The 20,969-nt window shown below is 60.4% G+C and overlaps 4 protein-coding genes across 4 annotated transcripts; 2 read left to right on the top strand and 2 right to left on the bottom strand.

Annotated features, from left to right (window-relative positions):
- The first annotated feature begins 48 nt into the window (after positions 1–48).
- On the top strand, positions 49–2,164 carry CHLRE_02g142546v5 (uncharacterized protein). The gene is made up of 5 exons (XM_043060163.1): positions 49–287; positions 373–517; positions 607–749; positions 868–1,166; positions 1,345–2,164. Exons 1-5 carry the CDS (start codon positions 162–164, stop codon positions 1,865–1,867), a joined length of 1,236 nt encoding a protein of 411 aa, XP_042927918.1. The 5' UTR covers positions 49–161; the 3' UTR covers positions 1,868–2,164.
- A 1,429-nt stretch (positions 2,165–3,593) lies between these two features.
- On the bottom strand, positions 3,594–7,678 carry CHLRE_02g142526v5 (uncharacterized protein). Its single transcript, XM_043060162.1, has one exon. It carries the CDS (start codon positions 7,091–7,093, stop codon positions 4,211–4,213), a length of 2,883 nt encoding a protein of 960 aa, XP_042927917.1. The 5' UTR covers positions 7,094–7,678; the 3' UTR covers positions 3,594–4,210.
- A 650-nt stretch (positions 7,679–8,328) lies between these two features.
- On the top strand, positions 8,329–9,554 carry CHLRE_02g142506v5 (uncharacterized protein). The gene is made up of 2 exons (XM_043060161.1): positions 8,329–9,057; positions 9,230–9,554. The coding sequence occupies exons 1-2, from the start codon at positions 8,634–8,636 to the stop codon at positions 9,262–9,264; spliced, it is 459 nt and encodes a 152-aa protein (XP_042927916.1). The 5' UTR covers positions 8,329–8,633; the 3' UTR covers positions 9,265–9,554.
- A 62-nt stretch (positions 9,555–9,616) lies between these two features.
- Positions 9,617–13,078, bottom strand: CHLRE_02g142486v5 (uncharacterized protein). Its single transcript, XM_043060160.1, has 2 exons — positions 12,758–13,078; positions 9,617–12,632 (listed from the first exon to the last, which is right to left on the bottom strand). Exons 1-2 carry the CDS (start codon positions 12,801–12,803, stop codon positions 12,505–12,507), a joined length of 174 nt encoding a protein of 57 aa, XP_042927915.1. The 5' UTR covers positions 12,804–13,078; the 3' UTR covers positions 9,617–12,504.
- Positions 13,079–20,969: the final 7,891 nt, after the last annotated feature.

The following is a 20,969-nucleotide window of genomic DNA, read 5'->3' as shown; positions in this document are numbered from 1 at the left end:
GACTTCCCCGTACAAACTCCTACTTTCTTCGAAAAGCATACGGGGAAGATTTTTCCGGGGAACTACCCCCTGTTTTTCCGGGGATTTCAACCCCCCCTTTTCCCAGAGTGTACGTGGCTGCGCATCCTGATCTGCCGGAGGAGGCCAAGAGCCTACGGATCATGGTCAACTGGCTGCACGGTAGTGGCCACGACCTAGCATGCCAGCTTAGCAACAGCGGCTTGTACAAGCAGGACGCGGGGCGGCGCATTGGCGAGCAGACGGAGCAACTGTGGAGCCAGACAAAGGTGCGGGGCGCTGCGCCTGGGCCTGTGGTGCTTGTCAGATGATCAGGTGCTGAGATGCGCATGCCCGCCTTGGTCTGGCTTACAGGCAATTGCTGGCCTTGTTCGCTACATGACGAAGCACCATCGGCGCGACTTCATTGAGGCGTTGCTCACCGTGCTCGGGCGGGACAAGTTGCAGCGCATTGTGCGCCTGCTGGAGACCAAGTACAAGGACACGCAGCGGCTATACGGTGGGACGACTGGTGCTCACATCTGCACCCCGCTTCAGCCTTAGGTCGCTTACATGCACATGCTCCGGTATGCACTTCCTTTGCCGCAGATGAGTACACACGCCGCGAGGAGGAGGCAACCGCAACTGCCAACGCCAGTGGTATTACGAACGTCTGGGCAGCAGCCGAGGAGTGGATGCAGGCCAACCTGCTGCGAGGCAAGAAGGTGGACAACGAGGAGGACTCCAAGCCGGTGTGTATGGGATGTTGTAAGGAGAATGGAGAGTCGGCAGGTCTTTGTAACAGGTAGCAGGCGAGCACACGGTGTATGCCCCCACGTCACGCCATGCCGCTATGCGCACACACCACAGGTAGAGTACGTGGAGCTGCTGTTGCACCACGTTGAGCTGAAACAGCTGAAACGCAAAGCTCCAGCGTTGGCTGTGGTATCATCGCCATCGGCCGTCACATTGACGGCCGCGAGCACTGATGCTCAAGTAGCCCGCACTGCCAAGGCCATCGCGCAGGCGGAGCTCAAGCTTGAGCTGGGGCCAGCTGCAGCGGCGGAGTGGCGCAAGTCAGCTGTCACCATCACCTCTGGCACGGAGACTCCTCTCCTTCCTGACTTTGCGGCCGCCTTAGCGCGCCTCAAACAACGGGAGGTTAGCAGGTGAGCGGTTTGGAAGTGGTGGGACTCAATATTTGGGGCTCGGGTCTTGGCATGTAAAAGCAGTGCCGGTTCATGAGTCCCGTGCTCGTGACCCTTAAACCTAGGTCCCTTCATGGGTTAGAAATATTAACCAGCCGTTAACCGTTCACTCGATTTGGCGCCATCATTCAAATAACAGGTGCCAAGACCGCGTTGAGGAGCTTGTGCTGGAGATTCAGCAGCTGGAGCTGCGGCAGGCGGGCGCGGCTGATAAGGCTGCGAAGACCGCACGGAAGAGCGCACAGCGGAAGCGTGGGCAGGTGCGGGCCACTCTGGAGGAGATGTACGTTTGGCAGCAGTTTGGTAACGGTGGAGACGGTGCTAGGTTGACGGATAGCGACGTGCGCGGCCTGTTCCAGCCAGGCAGCCAGCCACCTTGGCGTGCTCCGGGTGTTACTACCGCAGCACAGCGTATGTACCACGGCCGCCGTTTCCTAGAGGCGGCTGTGCATCGGGCACGGGCTGGTGAAGAGCTAGGAATTCTGACGGTGGAGAAGGCTCGATTGGCACGTTGGCTCGAGGTGGTGCAGGTGCAGCTCGGTGTGGCACGTGCAAAAAGGCAGGAGTGTGCAGGCAGTGTGTTCCTGTTAGATCAACACTTGGCGTTAGTGCAAGACCTGAAGTCCCAGCTTCAGCACACGAGCATTCCGGATCCCTCATAAATCCCTGATGAATGGGACTGGCATGATTTATTTATGATGCATTCATTCGGACATTCATTAATTCTTCTTGGTGGTATGGTTGATACCGCACCGTAATTGTCGACTGACGGTAAGATAAGCTAAACAGTGATTGACGGCTGTGTGCAGATGCGTATGTCCCCCTGCGGCCCGGCCCCTAATTGACAGAACTAGCACGCAACGCCCGGCCAGCTGGCGTCTTGAGTGGTATTACACATGTGGGCAAGCGTGCAAGGCAATCCGTTGCATTAATCGTGTGAGGAGTAAAGCTGCAGCTCAACTCCAGGCAACGCCGCGACCATGGAGCCGCCGGCTGTGTGCAGATGCGTATGTCCCCCTGCGGCCCGGCCCCTAATTGACAGAACTAGCACGCAACGCCCGGCCAGCTGGCGTCTTGAGTGGTATTACACATGTGGGCAAGCGTGCAAGGCAATCCGTTGCATTAATCGTGTGAGGAGTAAAGCTGCAGCTCAACTCCAGGCAACGCCGCGACCATGGAGCCGCCGGCTGTGTGCAGATGCGTATGTCCCCCTGCGGCCCGGCCCCTAATTGACAGAACTAGCACGCAACGCCCGGCCAGCTGGCGTCTTGAGTGGTATTACACATGTGGGCAAGCGTGCAAGGCAATCCGTTGCATTAATCGTGTGAGGAGTAAAGCTGCAGCTCAACTCCAGGCAACGCCGCGACCATGGAGCCGCCGGCTGTGTGCAGATGCGTATGTCCCCCTGCGGCCCGGCCCCTAATTGACAGAACTAGCACGCAACGCCCGGCCAGCTGGCGTCTTGAGTGGTATTACACATGTGGGCAAGCGTGCAAGGCAATCCGTTGCATTAATCGTGTGAGGAGTAAAGCTGCAGCTCAACTCCAGGCAACGCCGCGACCATGGAGCCGCCGGCTGTGTGCAGATGCGTATGTCCCCCTGCGGCCCGGCCCCTAATTGACAGAACTAGCATGCAACGCCCGGCCAGCTGGCGTCTTGAGTGGTATTACACATGTGGGCAAGCGTGCAAGGCAATCCGTTGCATTAATCGTGTGAGGAGTAAAGCTGCAGCTCAACTCCAGGCAACGCCGCGACCATGGAGCCGCCGGCTGTGTGCAGATGCGTATGTCCCCCTGCGGCCCGGCCCCGAATTGACAGAACTAGCACGCAACGCCCGGCCAGCTGGCGTCTTGAGTGGTATTACACATGTGGGCAAGCGTGCAAGGCAATCCGTTGCATTACTCGTGTGAGGAGTAAAGCTGCAGCTCAACTCCAGGCAACGCCGCGACCATGGAGCCGCCGGCTGTGTGCAGATGCGTATGTCCCCCTGCGGCCCGGCCCCTAATTGACAGAACTAGCATGCAACGCCCGGCCAGCTGGCGTCTTGAGTGGTATTACACATGTGGGCAAGCGTACAAGGCAATCCGTTGCATTAATGGTGTGAGGAGTAAAGCTGCAGCTCAACTCCAGGCAACGCCGTGTGCAGATGCGTATGTCCCCCTGCGGCCCGGCCCCTAATTGACAGAACTAGCACGCAACGCCCGGCCAGCTGGCGTCTTGAGTGGTATTACACATGTGGGCAAGCGTGCAAGGCAATCCGTTGCATTAATGGTGTGAGGAGTAAAGCTGCAGCTCAACTCCAGGCAACGCCGTGTGCAGATGCGTATGTCCCCCTGCGGCCCGGCCCCTAATTGACAGAACTAGCACGCAACGCCCGGCCAGCTGGCGTCTTGAGTGGTATTACACATGTGGGCAAGCGTACAAGGCAATCCGTTGCATTACTCGTGTGAGGAGTAAAGCTGCAGCTCAACTCCAGGCAACGCCGCGACCATGGAGCCGCCGGCTGCGTTGCATACCGTACTGCCGACGCCCGGCCAGCAACTACACTGACCTACAGCCGTACAGTCGCATTGATCCCACCACAAACATTGTACTGCAGCCAACCGCCCACGTTAGTTACCACGCCAGTCCAGCAAACACGCCCTTCTCACAAGCTTCGTTGTAGAGTTGTGCGTACAGCTCGTTCTGCCCCGTCATCCGCAACTCGTTTAGGTCATCTTCAACGCCCGACGTCTCGCCCGCAGCTAGCTTCTGCCTGATACGGGATTCTACGGACGCTATGTCAGTCCCCACATCGCCGGCCTCCTCTGACTCCGCGAGTCGCTTCCCCCGAGCACGTCCAGCAGCGCGCACGGCAGTCCAGGCCGTGCCCAGTTGATGATCCGAAAGGCCAGCAGTCTTGTCCGGGTTTGCTTGCCGCCAGGCTGCAATCGCCTTCACCTTGGTCAGGCTTACGAATGGGCCCATGGTCATCTGCAGTTCCAGGCGCTGCAAATGGCACACGGTTAGAGACATGTCTGGAACAGCACTAGTGCATGCATCCGCGAACCCACCTTATCCTGGTCCAGCTTCACCCGACGAGATGGAGCTGCAGCTGCCGCTGCTGCTGATGCCGGTGCTGCAGAAGATCCCGCTTGTGCCGCGTGTGCCGCCTGCATGGCTGCCGCCGCCGCCGCCGTGGCTGGTGCCTGCGCCGCTGCCGCGGGTGCCGCCTGCATGGCTGCCGCCGCCGCCGCCGCCGCCGCCGTGGCTGGTGCCTGCGCTGCTGCCGCGTGTGCCGCCTGCATGGCTGCCGCCGCCGCCGCCGTGGCTGGTGCCTGCGCCGCTGCCGCGGGTGCCGCCTGCATGGCTGCCGCCGCCGCCGCCGTGGCTGGTGCCTGCGCCGCTGCCGCGGGTGCCGCCTGCATGGCTCCCGCCGCCGCCGCCGCCGCCGCCGTGGCTGGTGCCTGCGCCGCTGCCGCGGGTGCCGCCTGCATGGCCGCCGCCGCCGCCGCCGCCGCCGCCGCCGTGGCTGGTGCCTGCGCCGCTGCCGCGTGTGCCGCCTGCATGGCTGCCGCCGCCGCCGCCGTGGCTGGTGCCTGCGCCGCTACCGCGGGTGCCGCCTGCATGGCTGCCGCCGCCGCCGCCGTGGCTGGTGCTTGCACCGCTGCCGCGGGTGCTGCCTGCATGGCTGCCGCCGCCGCCGCCGTGGCTGGTGCCTGCGCTGCTGCCGCGTGTGCCGCCTGCATGGCTGTCGCAGCCACCGCCGTGGCTACCTGGCGAGCACGCTTCTGACCCCGCCGTGGCTCGTCACCGCCGTTGCTGCTGCTGCTGCCGCCGCGCAAGCCGCTGTGGTCGGCGCCACTGCCACTGTCACTATCATCGCTGCCATCGCCTGGCCCCTTATCGCTGTCGCTGCCGTACTCCGCCAGGATATCCGCTGCTGCCCCCAGCAGCTTTCCACGAGCAGACGGGTGGCGCGCGAACACTTTGATGAGCCTAGTGAGGCCCTCGGTGTGTGGCTTGCTGATACCGTACCAATGACGGCCGATGAGGACCGTCTTATACGCTGTGGACCTGTTGCTACTGCTGAACATGGCCATATCGGCGTTGCTGCTCACCAGCGTCAGCGCCTGTATCTTCTTGATTATGTCTCCCGTCACACGGCTGTGCTCCTTAACAATGAAGGCGCGCTGCTTGTCCCGCTGCAGCTGCTTGAAGTCGTGCTGGAGCTCCGATTGCTGACAGCCATGCAGAAACTCGCCATCTTCGTGGTCCGCCAGTGCTCCATCGCTGACTTCTTCGCTGTCTGCGCAGTACCCGTCCTGCTGAGCAATGTTTTGCTCAAGAATCCCCTGCTTTGGCAATGACACGGTACTGCGCGACCCCAGCAGCTTCTCTAGCAGCGTGCTGGAGCGCTGTCCCAAGTCCGCATAGTACTCATGGTACCTGCGGTCAAAGCGGCGCCGCAGCCGCCATCGCAGCTGCGGCTGCCCTGCCTGCCCCTGCCCTGCCTGCCCCTGCCCTGCCTGCCCCTGCCCCGGCTGCGCCTGCCCCGGCTGCGCCTGCCCCGGCTGCGCCTGCCCCGGCTGCGCCTGCCCCGGCTGCGCCTGCCCCGGCGGCACCTGCCCCGGCTGCGCCTGCCCTGCCTGCGCCTGCCCTGCCTGCCCCTGCCCCGGCGGCACCTGCCCCGGCTGCGCCTGCCCCGGCTGCGCCTGCCCCGGCTGCGCCTGCCCCGGCGGCACCTGCCCCGGCTGCGCCTGCCCTGCCTGCGCCTGCCCTGCCTGCGCCTGCCCCGGCGGCACCTGCCCCGGCTGCGCCTGCCCCGGCTGCGCCTGCCCCGGCTGCGCCTGCCCCGGCTGCGCCTGCCCCGGCTGCCCCGCCTGCCCCGGCTGCGCCTGCCCCTGCCCCGGCGGCACCTGCCCCGGCTGCGCCTGCCCCGGCTGCGCCTGCCCCGGCTGCGCCTGTCCCGGCTGCAGCTGCTGTTGGTCGGCATGTACGGGCTCTTGGAGTTGCGACAGGGCCGCGAGGGCCGCGAGCATCTGTGCATTGGTAAGTGTCCCGGGGGGGACCACAGCTGCAGCTGCAGTAGCAAGTGCTGCCATAGCTGCTGCCGCATCACCAGTAGGCTCCGCCTCGTCACATAGTAACCCCATCAAGCTGCCAGACTCAAAGGTTGGCAAGTGCATCACATCCGTATTCATGCAGTCTAGCCACTCATAAGCGCCGCCACCGCCATCTGCCGCAACCCCAGCGCCAGAGCGCCCGCCGCCGTTGTGCCCACTCCCTGTGGTCGTAGCTGTGACCACTGCCGCCGCGGCCGCTGCGCTGCCACTGGCCGCGCCGCCAGCTACTGGTGCCCAGCCACTGCCACCACCGCCGCCGGAATCGCCCTCAGCAGCTGCCGCCGAGAGATGGACAGCAGCGGCAAGGTGCTGGTGGTGGCTGTGCTCAGCCGCGCCAGAGCGCCCACCGCCGTTGTGCCCACTCCCTGTGGTCGTAGCTGTGACCACGGCCGCCGCGGCCGCTGCGCTGCCACTAGCCGCGCCGCCAGCTACTGGTGCCCAGCCACTGCCACCACCGCCACCTGCATCTTCTTCCTCCTCCCCCGCAGCTTTGCTTAACAGCCGCAACTGCAAGAAGGAAAGCAGGTCTTTTCGGCCCTCCTCCGTGCTCAGGTGGCGCATAGGGAGCCGTTGCTGCACAAGCGCCAGTACTGCTTCTCTGTCTTTGTAAGACATGCTGGCAACTGCCCTTGCGTTCCTGTTCGCAATGGTGGGCCATTCTGCAACGAGTTGCTGGTGCACGGTGCCACAAGCCCGCCTAGACGCCTGGCAGGCCTCCTCATCCGAACCGGGGTCAGTGCCTGGGTCATCCGGCAGCCGCTCAGTGTTGGCCCATAGTCCCATAATCCCCGGTAGCTCAATTGGTAGAGCATGCCGCTGTCACATGGCAGACCCAGGTTCGAATCGCAGATTCGGCCAGGTTGAGGCTGACAAGTATAGATGCAGGTTCGGATCCTGCCCGGGGAACCAAGTCAGTATTCCGGTATGGAGTCCGCGGTACTGATGGAAGCGTTGTAGCGACTCTCTGGGTTCGGATCCCATTGTTGCAACGTGGAAACTTCATGATGGCCGAATTCGGAGAGTTGGTAGGCCGATAGGTCCAGAACTTCGGTTGAGGCTGACAAGTATAGATGCAGGTTCGGATCCTGCCCGGGGAACCAAGTCAGTATTCCGGTATGGAGTCCGCGGTACTGATGGAAGCGTTGTAGCGACTCTCTGGGTTCGGATCCCATTGTTGCAACGTGGAAACTTCATGATGGCCGAATTCGGAGAGTTGGTAGGCCGATAGGTCCAGAACTTCGGTTCCTATGGACTGAGTGAAGGTGGATGCGTGGGGTGCCTCTTGCCAAGGTCCCACAGAGATACGGTAGGGTTAGCCTCGATGGGACTCTTCCTTAAGGCACGCGGGACCTTGGTCCGTGCGTAGGTATTATTATTATTATTGTTGGCCCATAGTGACCAGGCTGTCGCCACTGCTGCGCCCTTGGGCGTTAGCTGCACCAGGTTGGCCAGCCCCTCCACAGCCTGGCGCTGCACATCTGAAGGCTCCCGGGCAACCACCTCACAGTCACCTGCAAAGGCACCAACCAGTCCACGACTGTCAGCTTAATCAACGTCAAACCCAGCGTGGCCATCCTTGGGGGGATGCACAACTCCCATCTCCGACAGCTGCTATGCCCCTCCAACAGCTGCTATGCCACGTCTTACTTCCACATACTCACCATAGTTCCTGGACTTGAAACGCCGAACAGCAGACAGCACGAGGCGGCTTACTGTGGGGATAAGGCGCTCATAGGACTGCCGAGCTGCCTCCGACACGTGCGGCTGCAGCTCACGCCGAAGCGCCTGCATCACTTGCTGCAGGAGAGCTGCCCTCTCTTCGTCTGTGCCATACCTCGTCGTAGGATCGCTCGGTGCGGTTAGAAGTGGCGGCACAGTCTGCGCGAAAACGTGTGTGTGTGTGTGGGGGGGGGGGGGGGGCGGCAAGGGGTTGGCAAGGAGTTGGCACGGCCAGTCGTCGCTGGACCGCACCAGCATCGTTAAAGATGCTGTGCATACATTCACCTGCTAACGATCGGCTCTGGCATACCTGTTCAAGCTCTTGCAGGATTTCACTTGCTGCAATCTCAAAGTGGGCGTGCGCTAGGATCCGCTGATCCACCGGCACTATCGCAGCTGAAGCCGAGCACAAGAAAAAGCGCCTTAGTACATAGCTGACGTATGGACGGAGCTGCCAGGTCCGCTTAGGCTCCTCACGGACACTAGCCTTGTCGGGGGCCGGCTTCCACTTGTTTGTCTCCATTTTGGCCCGAACGTTAGGAAGAGCATCTGGAAGTATATAATACTACAACAGAGTCAAGGCTATTACGAGTCTCTGATTAGTATGCCTGCCATCGCGCGTGGTATACGACCTGGCGTAGGCTCCTATTCTGTGTGGGATCCCATCGACAGTCTGCTCGATGGTCGGTGGTCAACGGTGGTCAGTGGTCTGAGTCAATGTGGGATCCCATGCCGGCTCTCATCCCATGCCGAGTGGGAGCCTTCGAGGTGGAGACCTAGCTGTGGGTTTCGACCCCGCCCGGAACCGGGCGTGTCCCCCGTGTGCCCCGACCCCGACCCCGACCCCGACCCCGACCCCGACCCCGACCCCGACCCCGACCCCGACCCCGACCCCGACCCCGACCCCGACCCCGACCCCGACCCCGACCCCGACCCCGACCCCGACCCCGACCCCGACCCCGACCCCGACCCCGACCCCGACCCCGACCCCGACCCCGACCCCGACCCCGACCCCGACCCGGTCACCGGTCCAGGAGGTTGTGTGCACGCCAGCATCCGCAGTACCTTTGGTCCAACATTTGTTACGACTCTGGCACTCAGGTCATACTCAGACTTTAGTCGCCACTTCTACACCAGCCTCCTCTCGTGCTCGGCATTTAAACACTGTACATTGCGTCCCCTGTCACTTGACTCCCTTAGGGGCACGCTCCATGGATCGCATGGCGGTCCGCTAGTGGGATTACTGGGCCTCTTTCCAGTCGATTTAGTGGCGCCCCCTTTAGAATGCTCCGCCGCAGTACGGCTGCCTTTGGGATTGCAATACCAACGCTAAATATACCAGGAAACAAATCGGGGCGGAGTAAAGCCGAGGTCGGATTTTGCGACCTGGTCGGGGACTGCCTTTCCCAAGGCGTGACACGCGGCAAACACCCAGCAAGCCAACTGACAGGCCTTCGTCGCAATTAGCCTAAAACAACAAGGTTAGCAAGTATTGAGCATCGCAGAGGAAGAAGCCCACTAAAGTCTGCGCCACTAAATGGCTAAAGTCCGCACTGAGGCCCCCATTGCGAACCCGCCAAACCTCTTTTCGTCTTAATGTGTTTCATAATCATATAAGCGTGTAGGTTGTTCCTATTAAGCTGCTGTTTATTCGCTGAAAGCTGAAGCCACACAGCAAATCAACAAGCAACTGTCGTCTTTCTAGCACCAATTCCTGGTTCCACGGGCATGGGATAAAAAAAAGCAGGAATATTCAAGGCCGTCCTTTGAGTCGCCCCACAGCGGCCAGCGAGCCGGACGAACCACTGGTTCGCGTCGGCCATCTCGGGTGCCCCGGCCCCTTCCCGTCACAGACTGTGCCCAAACCAATGAACACAACCTATTACATGTGCACAATTCATCGGGGTAAACTAAAGCGAACGCTGGACGTCTTCCGCAGAGACATCATTTCGGGGTTTCGCGCTTAGCCATAAACGGCCGCTATAGCGTGTACATAGCTCACTACAGTATTGATGCTAAGGCGTAACGAATGTGTTGAATTCTGAGGGCATGACATGGAAGCACAAAACACGCGGCTCGAAGCGGCCTACCCCTGGCATATCCCCACGCTCCTCCCTGGTCCGCGGCGCAGTCATAACAGCACGCCGCGTGTAACGTGCAGAGTCATTCAACAGTGCTGGGATGACCCCGACCCAGCCATCCAGCGGTCCCCGCCCGGCATTCCAGCATTCCCGGGTTGGCCCGACCGGGCCATCCAACAGTCCCCGCCGAGCCATCCGGTTGTCCCGCCCAGGCATCCAGCAGTGCTGGGACGGCCCGCTAGGGAAGTGCAACAGTGCTTGGAAACAGGTAGTCCCAACCACTCACAAACAGCCGATTCCCGAAATTCCCACCCACCTTCCGCGCTGAGGTCGGCGCTGAAATCTATGACGCGGTCGTGTCCTCAGCTATGAAGCCTTCGGGCACCGGAACCGCATGGGGCAGGCCGCCGGGGAACTCGCGGCAGCTCGCGGGAGTATGGATGCGGATGTTACAGAGGGGACAGTCCCAGCACCCGAAGACGCCGAGCCATCACATGCTATCAGGGCCCAACCCCGACTTTGCTGCATACCCTCCCGCGGGCAAAGTCCGTGTGACTCCGCGCATAGTGAGTCCTAGCCAAGCCTCAACCCGCCAGAGCCCCACCGCTGTGCCTCAACGCCACAAGCCTAGGCACAGGAGTGCCGGGAAACGTCTAGGCCGCAGGACACACGCACAGCGCACGCACTAACCAGGGCGCAAGCGTCCAGGTGCTAGAACGGTCGCCCACACGTGCATCCTGCCCACAAACAGAGCCACCAACCACGCACAACCTCTCACGGCGAGGGGGGCGGGGAATCAGCGTCATACGGCAAGCGCAATACCATGCCGTCACCAACAGCCCGAGATATGAAGGGATGCGCAAACGGGACAGTGTCCCAACCCTTTGGCCTGATACCCAAAGTCACAAACGTCTGGAGACGACCCCAGAAGTCAGCATGGCTGTGGTTGCTGGATTTGCGTTGCTGGGCCTGCGTAGCTGTTTCCTGTCCCGCCGCTGCGTGCTTAATGTGTACCCCGGCCCGTTCCCCTTTGCGTTCCTGTCACACCGCAGTTCAGCGACACGCATGCACCGCCGGGCCCGTCCGCCGCGCCACGCACCACTGCGCCCGCGGGAGGCGGAGTCCGCGGCGGTGGCGGCGGCGCGGAGACTGGAGTTCCGCGCGTGCATGTGCGTCGGCTGTTGCACGTAGCGGGTCTGCATGGCTGTGGTTGCTGGATTTGCGTTGCTGGGCCTGCGTGGCTGTTTGCTAGTCCCGCCGCTGCGTGCTTAATGTGTACCCCGGCCCGTTCCCCTTTGCGTTCCTGTCACACCGCAGTTCAGCGACACGCATGCACCGCCCGGCCCCGCCCGGTGACGTGCGCGATTTCAACCAAATACAAGTATGCGCCTCAAACCATTCACTGTCGACAGCATTGTTAATAAGCACATCGGCCTGCCATTCACGGTGATGCTTCTGTAAATTCATACTTCCGAACCACAAGAATGGTGAACATATTCACCGGTGGCCTCTCGCTGTTGCAGTTGGTGCAGCGAGTGATGTTTAACCCTTGTCACCCATTGCCGCGACGCATGTTCTATTCAATGCTTGCTGCTGCCCGCTGTTTTGCCGCTCCACACTATCTCGCTCTAGTCCCCTATCCAGGGCGATCCTGTAGACCGCTCCTGCCCACTCCTTATGGTTACTCGCTTACTGTTTCGGGCGCATCCTTTCTGGTAGTCCCAACGCCAGCCCGGCCGCCGTCGTCCAGCCCAGCCATCCCAATACAGCAGCCACCTTCCGTCAGCCAGCCATGGGCGCGACCGTCCACAGCGTTTACCGTCGGTTACGAGGCAACATGTGAATTCGCAACTTGCGCTACTGACTGCCTATTCTCGTGCCGCCTGCAAGCCCACTCCGCCTTCCGCTCTGGTCTATGTACGCATTAGCTAGTTCCGCAACACTAGTCAATGGGGCGATTATCCCTGTGCTATTGACGTGCTTGAAAAACACAACACGCACAAGCGAACATGACGTTGTAGAGCCGAGGCCATGAGCTAGCACAAGCAAAGAGAAAAGCGTGAGCAGCGACCGCAACTGCTACGTTACCTTTGACGAGATAACCGCGCGCCAAGCTGCGCCACTCCGGCGTCCTAAAGCCTGTGACTCTCAGCTGGTGTATACGGCTGTCGGAGGCTGGGCTGGCGTAGACTGGCCGCAGACTACCAAGTGAAGGCTGCGATGCGTTGTGATAACGCGAACCCCACCTGGAACGCAGCCAGGCATCCGCGGTGAGCCAGGAGTAGTACGTACATGCGAGGACAAGAGGAAAGAGAACGGCAGAAAGGAGGGTGCGGCATGGCGGTTCTCAAAACGTCGACGCCGGCGCAGAAAACAAACCAGCAGGGTGGCTGCCTAGCTGCGGCCGTGCTGACGCGAAGGCTGACTGTCTGCTGTAAAATAGTGAGCCGAGACGGGTATGAAAGGCTGGTGCTGGCCAGGCGAGTTGGGCATGAGGCGCCGCTGCATGGGGACATGATGCGCTGTAGGCCATGAGGGTGGTAGGGATGTCTGGGCGAGCCATCCAGGGCTGTCCAGGGCATCGGGGTCGGAGATGCATCCAGCCGGCGCGGGCATCCAGCATAGCCCGGCCACATAACCTGCCTACCTGCGGGCGGACCGACCGGGGTATGCGATAGTGCCCGCCCGGCCATCCCACAGTTCCGGGCCGACCCGACCAGCCATCAATGGTGGATATCCACGCATTGGCGAACTGGCTGGCCCCCTCCAGCTATTCAGTGAAGCACAGGAAGGCTTCCGTGCCTACTGCAACACCGAAAGGCAGGTCCTAAATTTAGTACATGCCCTTGAGGATGCCGCACTGTTTGGAAAAGATGTCTATGCGGTATACGTGGACTATAGCTCCGCGTTTAACACAATCGACCAGGACCGATTACTACAAATTATGTTTGACCTTGGGCTGCCAACGGACCTGATCCGCGCAGTCCGCAACCTATATGCACATGCGACCACCCGCATCCGCACCGAACACGGAAGCACATCCGCCATTCCTATAGAGCGAGGCACCGTGCAAGCCCTACCGTTCCAGCCCCTATTAAACCGATCGGTATGGGGGCGGTTACCAGGCGGTCACCCTAATAAACCGATGGTCAGCGTCGGTTAGCATCGGTCAGGATTGGTATGGGTTGGCTGATCGGTAAAACCTCGGTAAACTTTGATAAAATGGTAACTTTGTGGTAACCCATTGGTATGTGGCTCCTGCCCAGCCCTTGTCCAGGCTCTGCCCAGGCTCGCTCAGCCCCCACCCAGATGCCGCCCAGGTCCGCCCAGCTGCCGCCCAGGGCCGCCCAGCCGCCGCCCAGGCCCGCCCAGCTGCCACCCAGGCCCGCCCAGCCTGGCCAGGGCCTGCCCCCAGCGTAGATGCGTGCAGCTCTGGCCGCGGCCGTGCCTTCGGCCATGGCTGGGGGTGTTATGCTAGGAGACCACATTGGGGCGGAACTGTCAGCGGCTCCCTATTGGTCACCCGCAGGTAACTCATCACTCGCTGCCCAGCCACGATGGTGCGTGCCTTATGCTTAAGGTAGGGGCCTGCCCTCTTCCCTCACACACACCGTGGGAGGACTTGTAATACCTGTACTCCTCCAGCTGCCCCCCCGCATGGATGGTAATGCACACAGACGTTTACAAACAGCAACATTGGGAGCAAGGTGTGCGTCTTCTTCTTCACCCCATACCATCCATGATCATCCCACTGCTGATCTTGCCGTCTCCCCTTGATGCTTCCCAATCCACGTAGTCTACCAAACCACAACTGTGCAGCATGCATTGATGGCATTTAGCAGCGCCGCGCCTCCTCCCTACGTCAGTGTTTTGGCCCCTTACCTCACCAACCCCCATAACCCCCCCCCCCCCCTAATCCCCCCCTGCACCCACCTGGCCCCTGTACCCTGGCCAGCCCAGAAAGCCTTGTAATAGCTCCCAAATGTGGTGTTTATTACGTGGGAACACAGGGGCGAGAAGTCTGGGGTGAGGACTGTGGGGTCCTTGGGGCGGCCTCGCACCTTGCCGACCCCCTGACCCCCCCAGCGTGCCCCCCAGTAACCCTCCGGCAGTCGCTGACGGCCGAGCTCAGACCGCCGCGCTTCCTGAGCTGTAAACTTACTTTAGTAATGTAGTTGCATGTAGTGTATGCTTCCTGAGCATAGGAATGCACCTGAGCAGCTGGCTGTGTCGACCGAGGCAGCAATGAACCCCCCGGTCACTGCTGTCACTTGGCGCATGGCTTTAGCGGTTGATATCAATAGTCTGTTATGCATTTAGAGTACTTGTCCCAGAAATTCGGGCTTTCCGGGTGTCTCAGAGAAAGTGGTCGAGCGTCCCCCGGCCGGGGGACGCAAACCCATGTTCGTCAACTCGTCGAGTTGTGTATTTGAACTTGGCCACACTGTGTATATTGACTAATGCCTATAAAAATCAATCAACCCCAACACCCAAAGCCGTCCAGGAGTGTAGAGTACTTTACATCACCGGGTTGAGGCCGTTTTCTCCTTCTTACATCCTTCCTAGTACACTAAGATAAAAGCTGACATCTTTCCCAGTACATTACGCAGGCCTTCCGTTGGGGTCTGAGGGGAAAACGCTAGCCTCTGCATGGGGTTCCTGCGGGCCTTCAACTTCAGTTCGAGCAGCCAATTTGTATATGCTGTTACGATAACTGAACTATACCGGTATACATATAATTTATATACTACATTTCATTATAGAGCGTTTGCTCGCTCTCCCTCATTCCGCCCCTCGCCAGTCGCTATTTTGCTTTGTAAACACAAAAATAAGGCTAGTTGTAATGTCAGTAGAACAAGAGCTGGTGGCTGAGGCTGCTTTGTTGGCTTGGGACGCGAGTTCTCGCGCTGCTGACCGCTCGTTGACCAGCTCGGCGACGCTGCTGCTGAGACGTCAGCTGAAGCCAGCTATCACATGAGACTTACAACTGTGCCTCATAAATGATCAGCTGTGCTTTTAATGTTTTAATGGGGAAGTCTTGGTCAAAAACGCCATACATTCAACATCACGTTCAGCACGACCGTTGTCGCGCCTCACGGAAGTCCACAGGTTAGTCCACAGGTTAAAATGAAGACGGGAGGCTTTAAACCTGCAGCCTGGATTGCCCGCCCGGCCATATGTCACAACCCCGTGTGTGTATGTGTACTTGCAGGATCCTCCGCCATGCGATTCTTGAGGACGATTCTAGGAGCCGTTCGAGGGTGAGTCCATGGGAAATATGTTTGAGGAGATGCCGTAGATGCAGGTAGATGCAGGTCCCCAGCGGCTGCAACCCTGGCGCAAGATGGTTCGCAACCCCTTCACTCACGTTGTGTTTGCTAGTCGGAGCCCCAGCCTTCAAGAGATGACTGTTTGCTGCCTCCCTTACTAGCGCTGTATGGTATGTATGTCTAAATCACTTCCTGGTACCTCTAGTCCGTGTCACATACCCGCCTGCTGCCACACGCCCCTTCCCCCAGGTCGGCTGGCTGGACTGCCGCCACACCTCCAACATTGTGTTTAGCAACGGTGGGTGTCCGCATCACCAGTGGGCATACACACCGAAACACATACAGGCCCGCTTCATGAGATAGGTCCGGTGCACTACCAAGCACTCTGTTCTTGGCCGGCAGCCTTGCATTGGCATTGGCACCTTGCGGCAGGAGTGCAGGGTGTGTTCACATGTGTGCACGCGTGCATGCAGGTGCAGCCAGTGGAGGCAGAACTACAGGAGCTAGCATGACACGAGCTGTCCGGCACTAGAGTTGGAGACGGGCGCGGTGGCACCAGTGGCGGCTGCTGTGGAGGCGGGTGATGTGCCGACTGCAGTGGAGACGGGTGTCAAGGTGGTGGGAGACGTCATGCCCAGCAGACACGCCAGTGGTTGTTGTTGCACGTTTGACACATTCATACCATTTAGACATCATATGACAGGCTTGGGTTAATGGCACAGACGTAATATAGTGTTGTAGACAGTGGCAGACCAGGAGAGCAAGACTGTGGTGGGCTTTGAATGCACGGAGACTCAGCTGGAGAGTGCCAAGGAGTAGGGAAGCAGAGGGCTAACTGAGTATGGTGTTGTTGGTGAGTTGGACTGGGAACACAAGGCAGGTGACCTTCGGGATGTTTACATACTTATTTATATTAGTTTTAAGGCAGTTGACATGGGTTGGTGAGGGCACTTGGTACAAAATGCAGCAGGCTGATGTGTGTGGTCACTGCTAGGGCGAGGCTTGTATATCAAGGTGGCATCATGTAAAGGAGACACTTTACAGGCCACAATAAACAACCCTAAACCCAGGCTGGCAGGCGGGCTGGGCGGGCCTGGGCGGGGGCTGGGCGGGCCTGGGAGGGGGCTGGGTGGAGGCTGGGCGGCAGGCGGCAGCTGGGCGGGCCTGGGCCGCAGCACGGTAACCAAGCGGTCACTGCACGGTAACCAGTTGGTCCGACACTGGTTACCACGCGGTCTGTTAACCGCTGGTAACCAGTGAGGCGGTCTATTAACCGTCGGTCTGCGGCCTCAAGCCCAAATAAACCGATGGTAACCTGAGTGCCAAACCGGCCATTCCTCCCGGGATAACCGCTGGGTAACCAGCGATTAACCGATGGTTTAATAGGGGCTGGAACGGTAGGGAAGGGGATACACTCTCACCTGTGCTCTTTATTCTGTTCATGGAACCTCTTGTCCGCTGGCTCCATGCGGGCGGACGGGGCTACCACTACGGCTGCCTGACCCCCAGCGAAAACCTGCAATACCATTGCAGTGCCGCCGCGTACGCAGACGACCTGGCGGCGCTCACCAACTCGCTCGACGACCTGCAGGTTCAATGTGACAAAATCGCATCTTACGCCGAGTGGGCGAGCCTGCGTGTCAATCACACCAAGTGTGCCACCACCGCCATCTGGCACGACAAATCTCGCTCGGACCCCAACCTTGACGGGCCCACAGGAAAAGCTACCCTCGCCACCATGCGCCGCAACATGACCAACACAATTAAGATTGGCACGACCCCTGTCCCGTACTTCCCCCCGACCCAGCCGTACAAGTACCTGGGAGTGCAGCTCACGTTCTCGCTGGACTGGTCGGCACATGTCGCAAGAGTCACCGAGATTGTGAAGGACAAGGGCACAGCCATTGCCACATCCCTGGCGACACTGGCACAACGCCTGCGCATGATACAACAGTGCGTGCACACCACAGTTGCATATGGATTCGCAGCAATGCCCTTCACAAAACATGACATAACAACGCTCGACACTACTACCCTGGCTGGTTTTGCAAAACGCTGCTACGGACTCCCCCGCAGCTTCCCCACCCGGACCTCCCTCCTGCCCGCCGACGAATACGGCTTGGGCCTGGGCTCCCTCCTGCCACAATACGCGCGTGTGGCCCAGCGGGCCCTGGTCCTTGCCCTAAATGACTCGGGCCGTCTTGGGATAGTAACCCGAGCCCTTCTGCCGCGCCAGGCAAGCATAGCTGGCCCCACACAGGCCCACCTTCTCCCAGCCCATAGGTCACACCACCTTACGACGCTGAAACAGATGACCCTGGCAAAAGAGTACGGTGTCACACTGTACCAAAATGGGTCTGCCTTTACTGCGCCTACCTGGTCCATTGCCGCTGCCCTTGAGGCAGAAGCTGAGGCCCGGGGCGTCGAACCTCTCCCCATTGAATACGTCCTCCCTCTTGCGGACCTGAGGCTCGAACTGAGCCACCTGGTGGACCGCAACACAGGCAAACACCTGATTACTAGCTTGGACCTCGAGAAGCACATGGGAGCGAGCCGGGTCCGACACAAGCACAAGGTAGCCCTGAACAGGCTTAGCCTTGCTCTCAGTATGGCTGCACGTGCAGGGGAAAACGCCCCAGCCCACGGCAGCCCTGCCCCCCTGACCACCGCACAGCGTGCACTGCCTGACGTGGCCGCAATCGTGGCCTTAGCCATGAGGGCGGACCCCCTCCCTCTCGGAATGGCCAACCCCCTCGACCGGTACCTGCAGCCCCTCCCGGAGGCGCCCCCCGCCCAAGCAAACACCACGCAAGCCCCCGCCGACCTAGCCCCCCACTCCACAGCAGGGGCGGCCCAGGCCCATCCCGGCGCACAAGGTGCTGCTGCACCGGAAGTCCCCGCTGATGGGGCAACGCAACCCTCCCTACGGCCACCGGCCAGAGCCCGCAAGCCGGCTACAACACGCCAGCCACCACAGAACCAAACACGCGCACGGCGCGTTACAAAACATGCAGCGCAACGCGCACGCATTGCAGAAACTACACGCACTACCCCTGAGGACCTACTCACCGGGGACCGCGCCGCCATCAACCATGCCCTGCGGCTCACCAACGGCGATGAGAGCCTGCCGGTGGGCACGCGGGGTTACGAAACGGCATGCTCGGTATTCCAAGCGCTCGCCAAAGACATGACAGGACACATGCGGATCGGCCACCTACACCCCCAAGACCCACCATCTCTTGCACATGCTGTCGAACCACGCCAACAGCGCCGTGGGCTACCACCCGCCCTCACAACCCGCCTCACGGCTAATGCTGCCAACCCCGAACCCAACGCCATAAGCGAGTACCTGAACAACACAGGATTGCCTATGGAAACCAACCAGGCGGCCGCGCACAACGACCCCATGGACGTCGACAGCGCAGCGCCGCCCCTGACCGCCCCGGCAGTGCAAGCTGCGGGAGGTCACGGGGCCCGTCCCAGCTGGCGACTGGCCCGCGCCAGGATCACACACGATCTAGTCCCACGGCCCACCGACAACCGCACTAACGGTGACACTCAACTCACCTACGACCTGGACAATGACGGACAGGAACTGGCACAGGTCCTGCACAGCGAAAATATACAAACTGTCACGGACAAAGAACTGACACGGAAGCGCAAGGCCAGAGCGGACACCTCTGGGACACGTGAGAAATACTGGATGGTGCAGTGGAAGCCGTCCATTTGCCCTGTCGGCATTGTCTCTGCTTTTGTTCGCATGGGCTACGCAACTATCCAGAACGCCAGGTGCTACAAGCACCCACTTGCGGCACGCCCAGACCCAAATCCTGCACAGACCGTGGCTGAGCCTCCGGCTGAAACCCAAGCCCACGCAATCGCACCTGAAGAGCCTGCCCAAGCTGCAGAGCCGGCAGCACCGCAGCCCACTGGGGCCCCCCTATTCTCGTCCTGGACGACCAAACTCCTGCGACATGTCACGTGGGCGCCGAGCACGGACCGTGAACGGGACCTTAAACACAGTCCACAATGGGAGGAGCTACTGGAGGAGTGCAAAACCCCGCTAGCAAACGGTACCAACCAAGTCCCGCGGCCCCGAACAGTGCGCCCCGCACCTGATCGGAACCTTACCGCCAGACAGCGCCAAGGCCGCCACGACGCCGAGCCCCTCGATACCGCATCCCGCGCGCGTGACATCCGCACGACCACCACCATCACCACAAGCCCGTGCAACCCCTACAAGGACATCGTGGCCCCCGGAGCATACACAATTACCACCACTGGTGGCACCCGCCGTGACCCAGCTGAGGCGCACATCCATGAACCCAGTGGCCGCTGGCTGGGCACCATCACCTACCCCCGCCTCCTTACCCTGTGGGAGCGCTTCAGGCACACCAGCAACCAGCGGCCCAACGCCTTCGAGGAAGCGGTCGCTGCCCTCATCATGCGCTACCGCTATGACCCGGCGCAGCAGGACCGCAAGGCCATGCCAATGCACCAGGTGTCGCTGCCGGCAGGCACAGTAGCTGCCATCGTCCAATGCCTGCGGGTCACACAAGCAGTACACATTCGGGAAATGTTTGCGTCCCCACTAAACTCCTCCACTCCAGCCCACGAATACTGGACACGAGACCCTGCTGATGGGGCCTTTGGCGCACTGCACGATGCCTACCAGACCGCATGGACCGGCTTGCAATATGCCCACCCCCCCTCTACCCCCCACGATGCACGGAAGGCGCTCATGTGGGCCCTCGCATGCGCCGAGGCCATGCGTGACTCACAGGAACCAACCCTTACTGTATTGACGCTTCCCAAAGCGGCCACTTTCCCCCACACGCAGTGGCTTCAACACCCACTTTGCCACGAGCTGGCCAACTGGTCCGCGGGCACCGCGGGCCTTGACACAGGACTTGGCACCAACACCCAGGCTGAACGCCAGAAGGGGCTCCGACTGGTCATTGTTGGGAACCCCGCCGGACTCCAGTGCTTTGCCCCCCGCCTGAAACGGCTCGTGGACACACTGAAACGGGGGGCGAACGCACCCACGCACATCAGCGACCCCCGCACGTGGACACACACGGCTCCGGCCCCAACCTGCCCGGCTCTCCCAACCTCACTTCTGAAGCAAGCCAAATACCAGCACGCCAACCCAAAGACGATACACGCCATGGCTGACGAAGCACGACGCTTTCCTAACGCGCGATTCCAGACCCACCATGCTCTGGCCCACGACGTGAATGGCACTGTCTGGACAGATGGTTCGGTAAGCAAAATCAAAACTAACAATGGCAAAGAAGTCCAGGTTGCCGGCGCCTGCGCCTGGTTCAGCGATTCTCGCGTTGTCTACGTGAATCCAAATGGCGCTGGGTGCACAAACACTATTACGAGAGCTGAACTGGCAGCAATTCGTGCTGCGCTCGCAGAATTTGGTGGCGAGGGTGAAGAATTTACAAATAAGAAGCTCACTATTGCATCAGATTCTGTTGCAAGCTTGTACCTAATCAAACGAGCTATTAACGAGCCTCGGCGACTGCATCTGAGTAAACATCGGGACCTCCTGGATTCAGTCGTGGCATTGCTCCATGCACG

Source organism: Chlamydomonas reinhardtii, chromosome 2, assembly GCF_000002595.2.
Source record: "Chlamydomonas reinhardtii strain CC-503 cw92 mt+ chromosome 2, whole genome shotgun sequence".
NCBI lineage: Eukaryota > Viridiplantae > Chlorophyta > Chlorophyceae > Chlamydomonadales > Chlamydomonadaceae > Chlamydomonas > Chlamydomonas reinhardtii.
The sequence above is the reverse complement of the archived record's forward strand: the minus strand, read 5'-3'. Positions and strand labels throughout refer to the sequence as shown.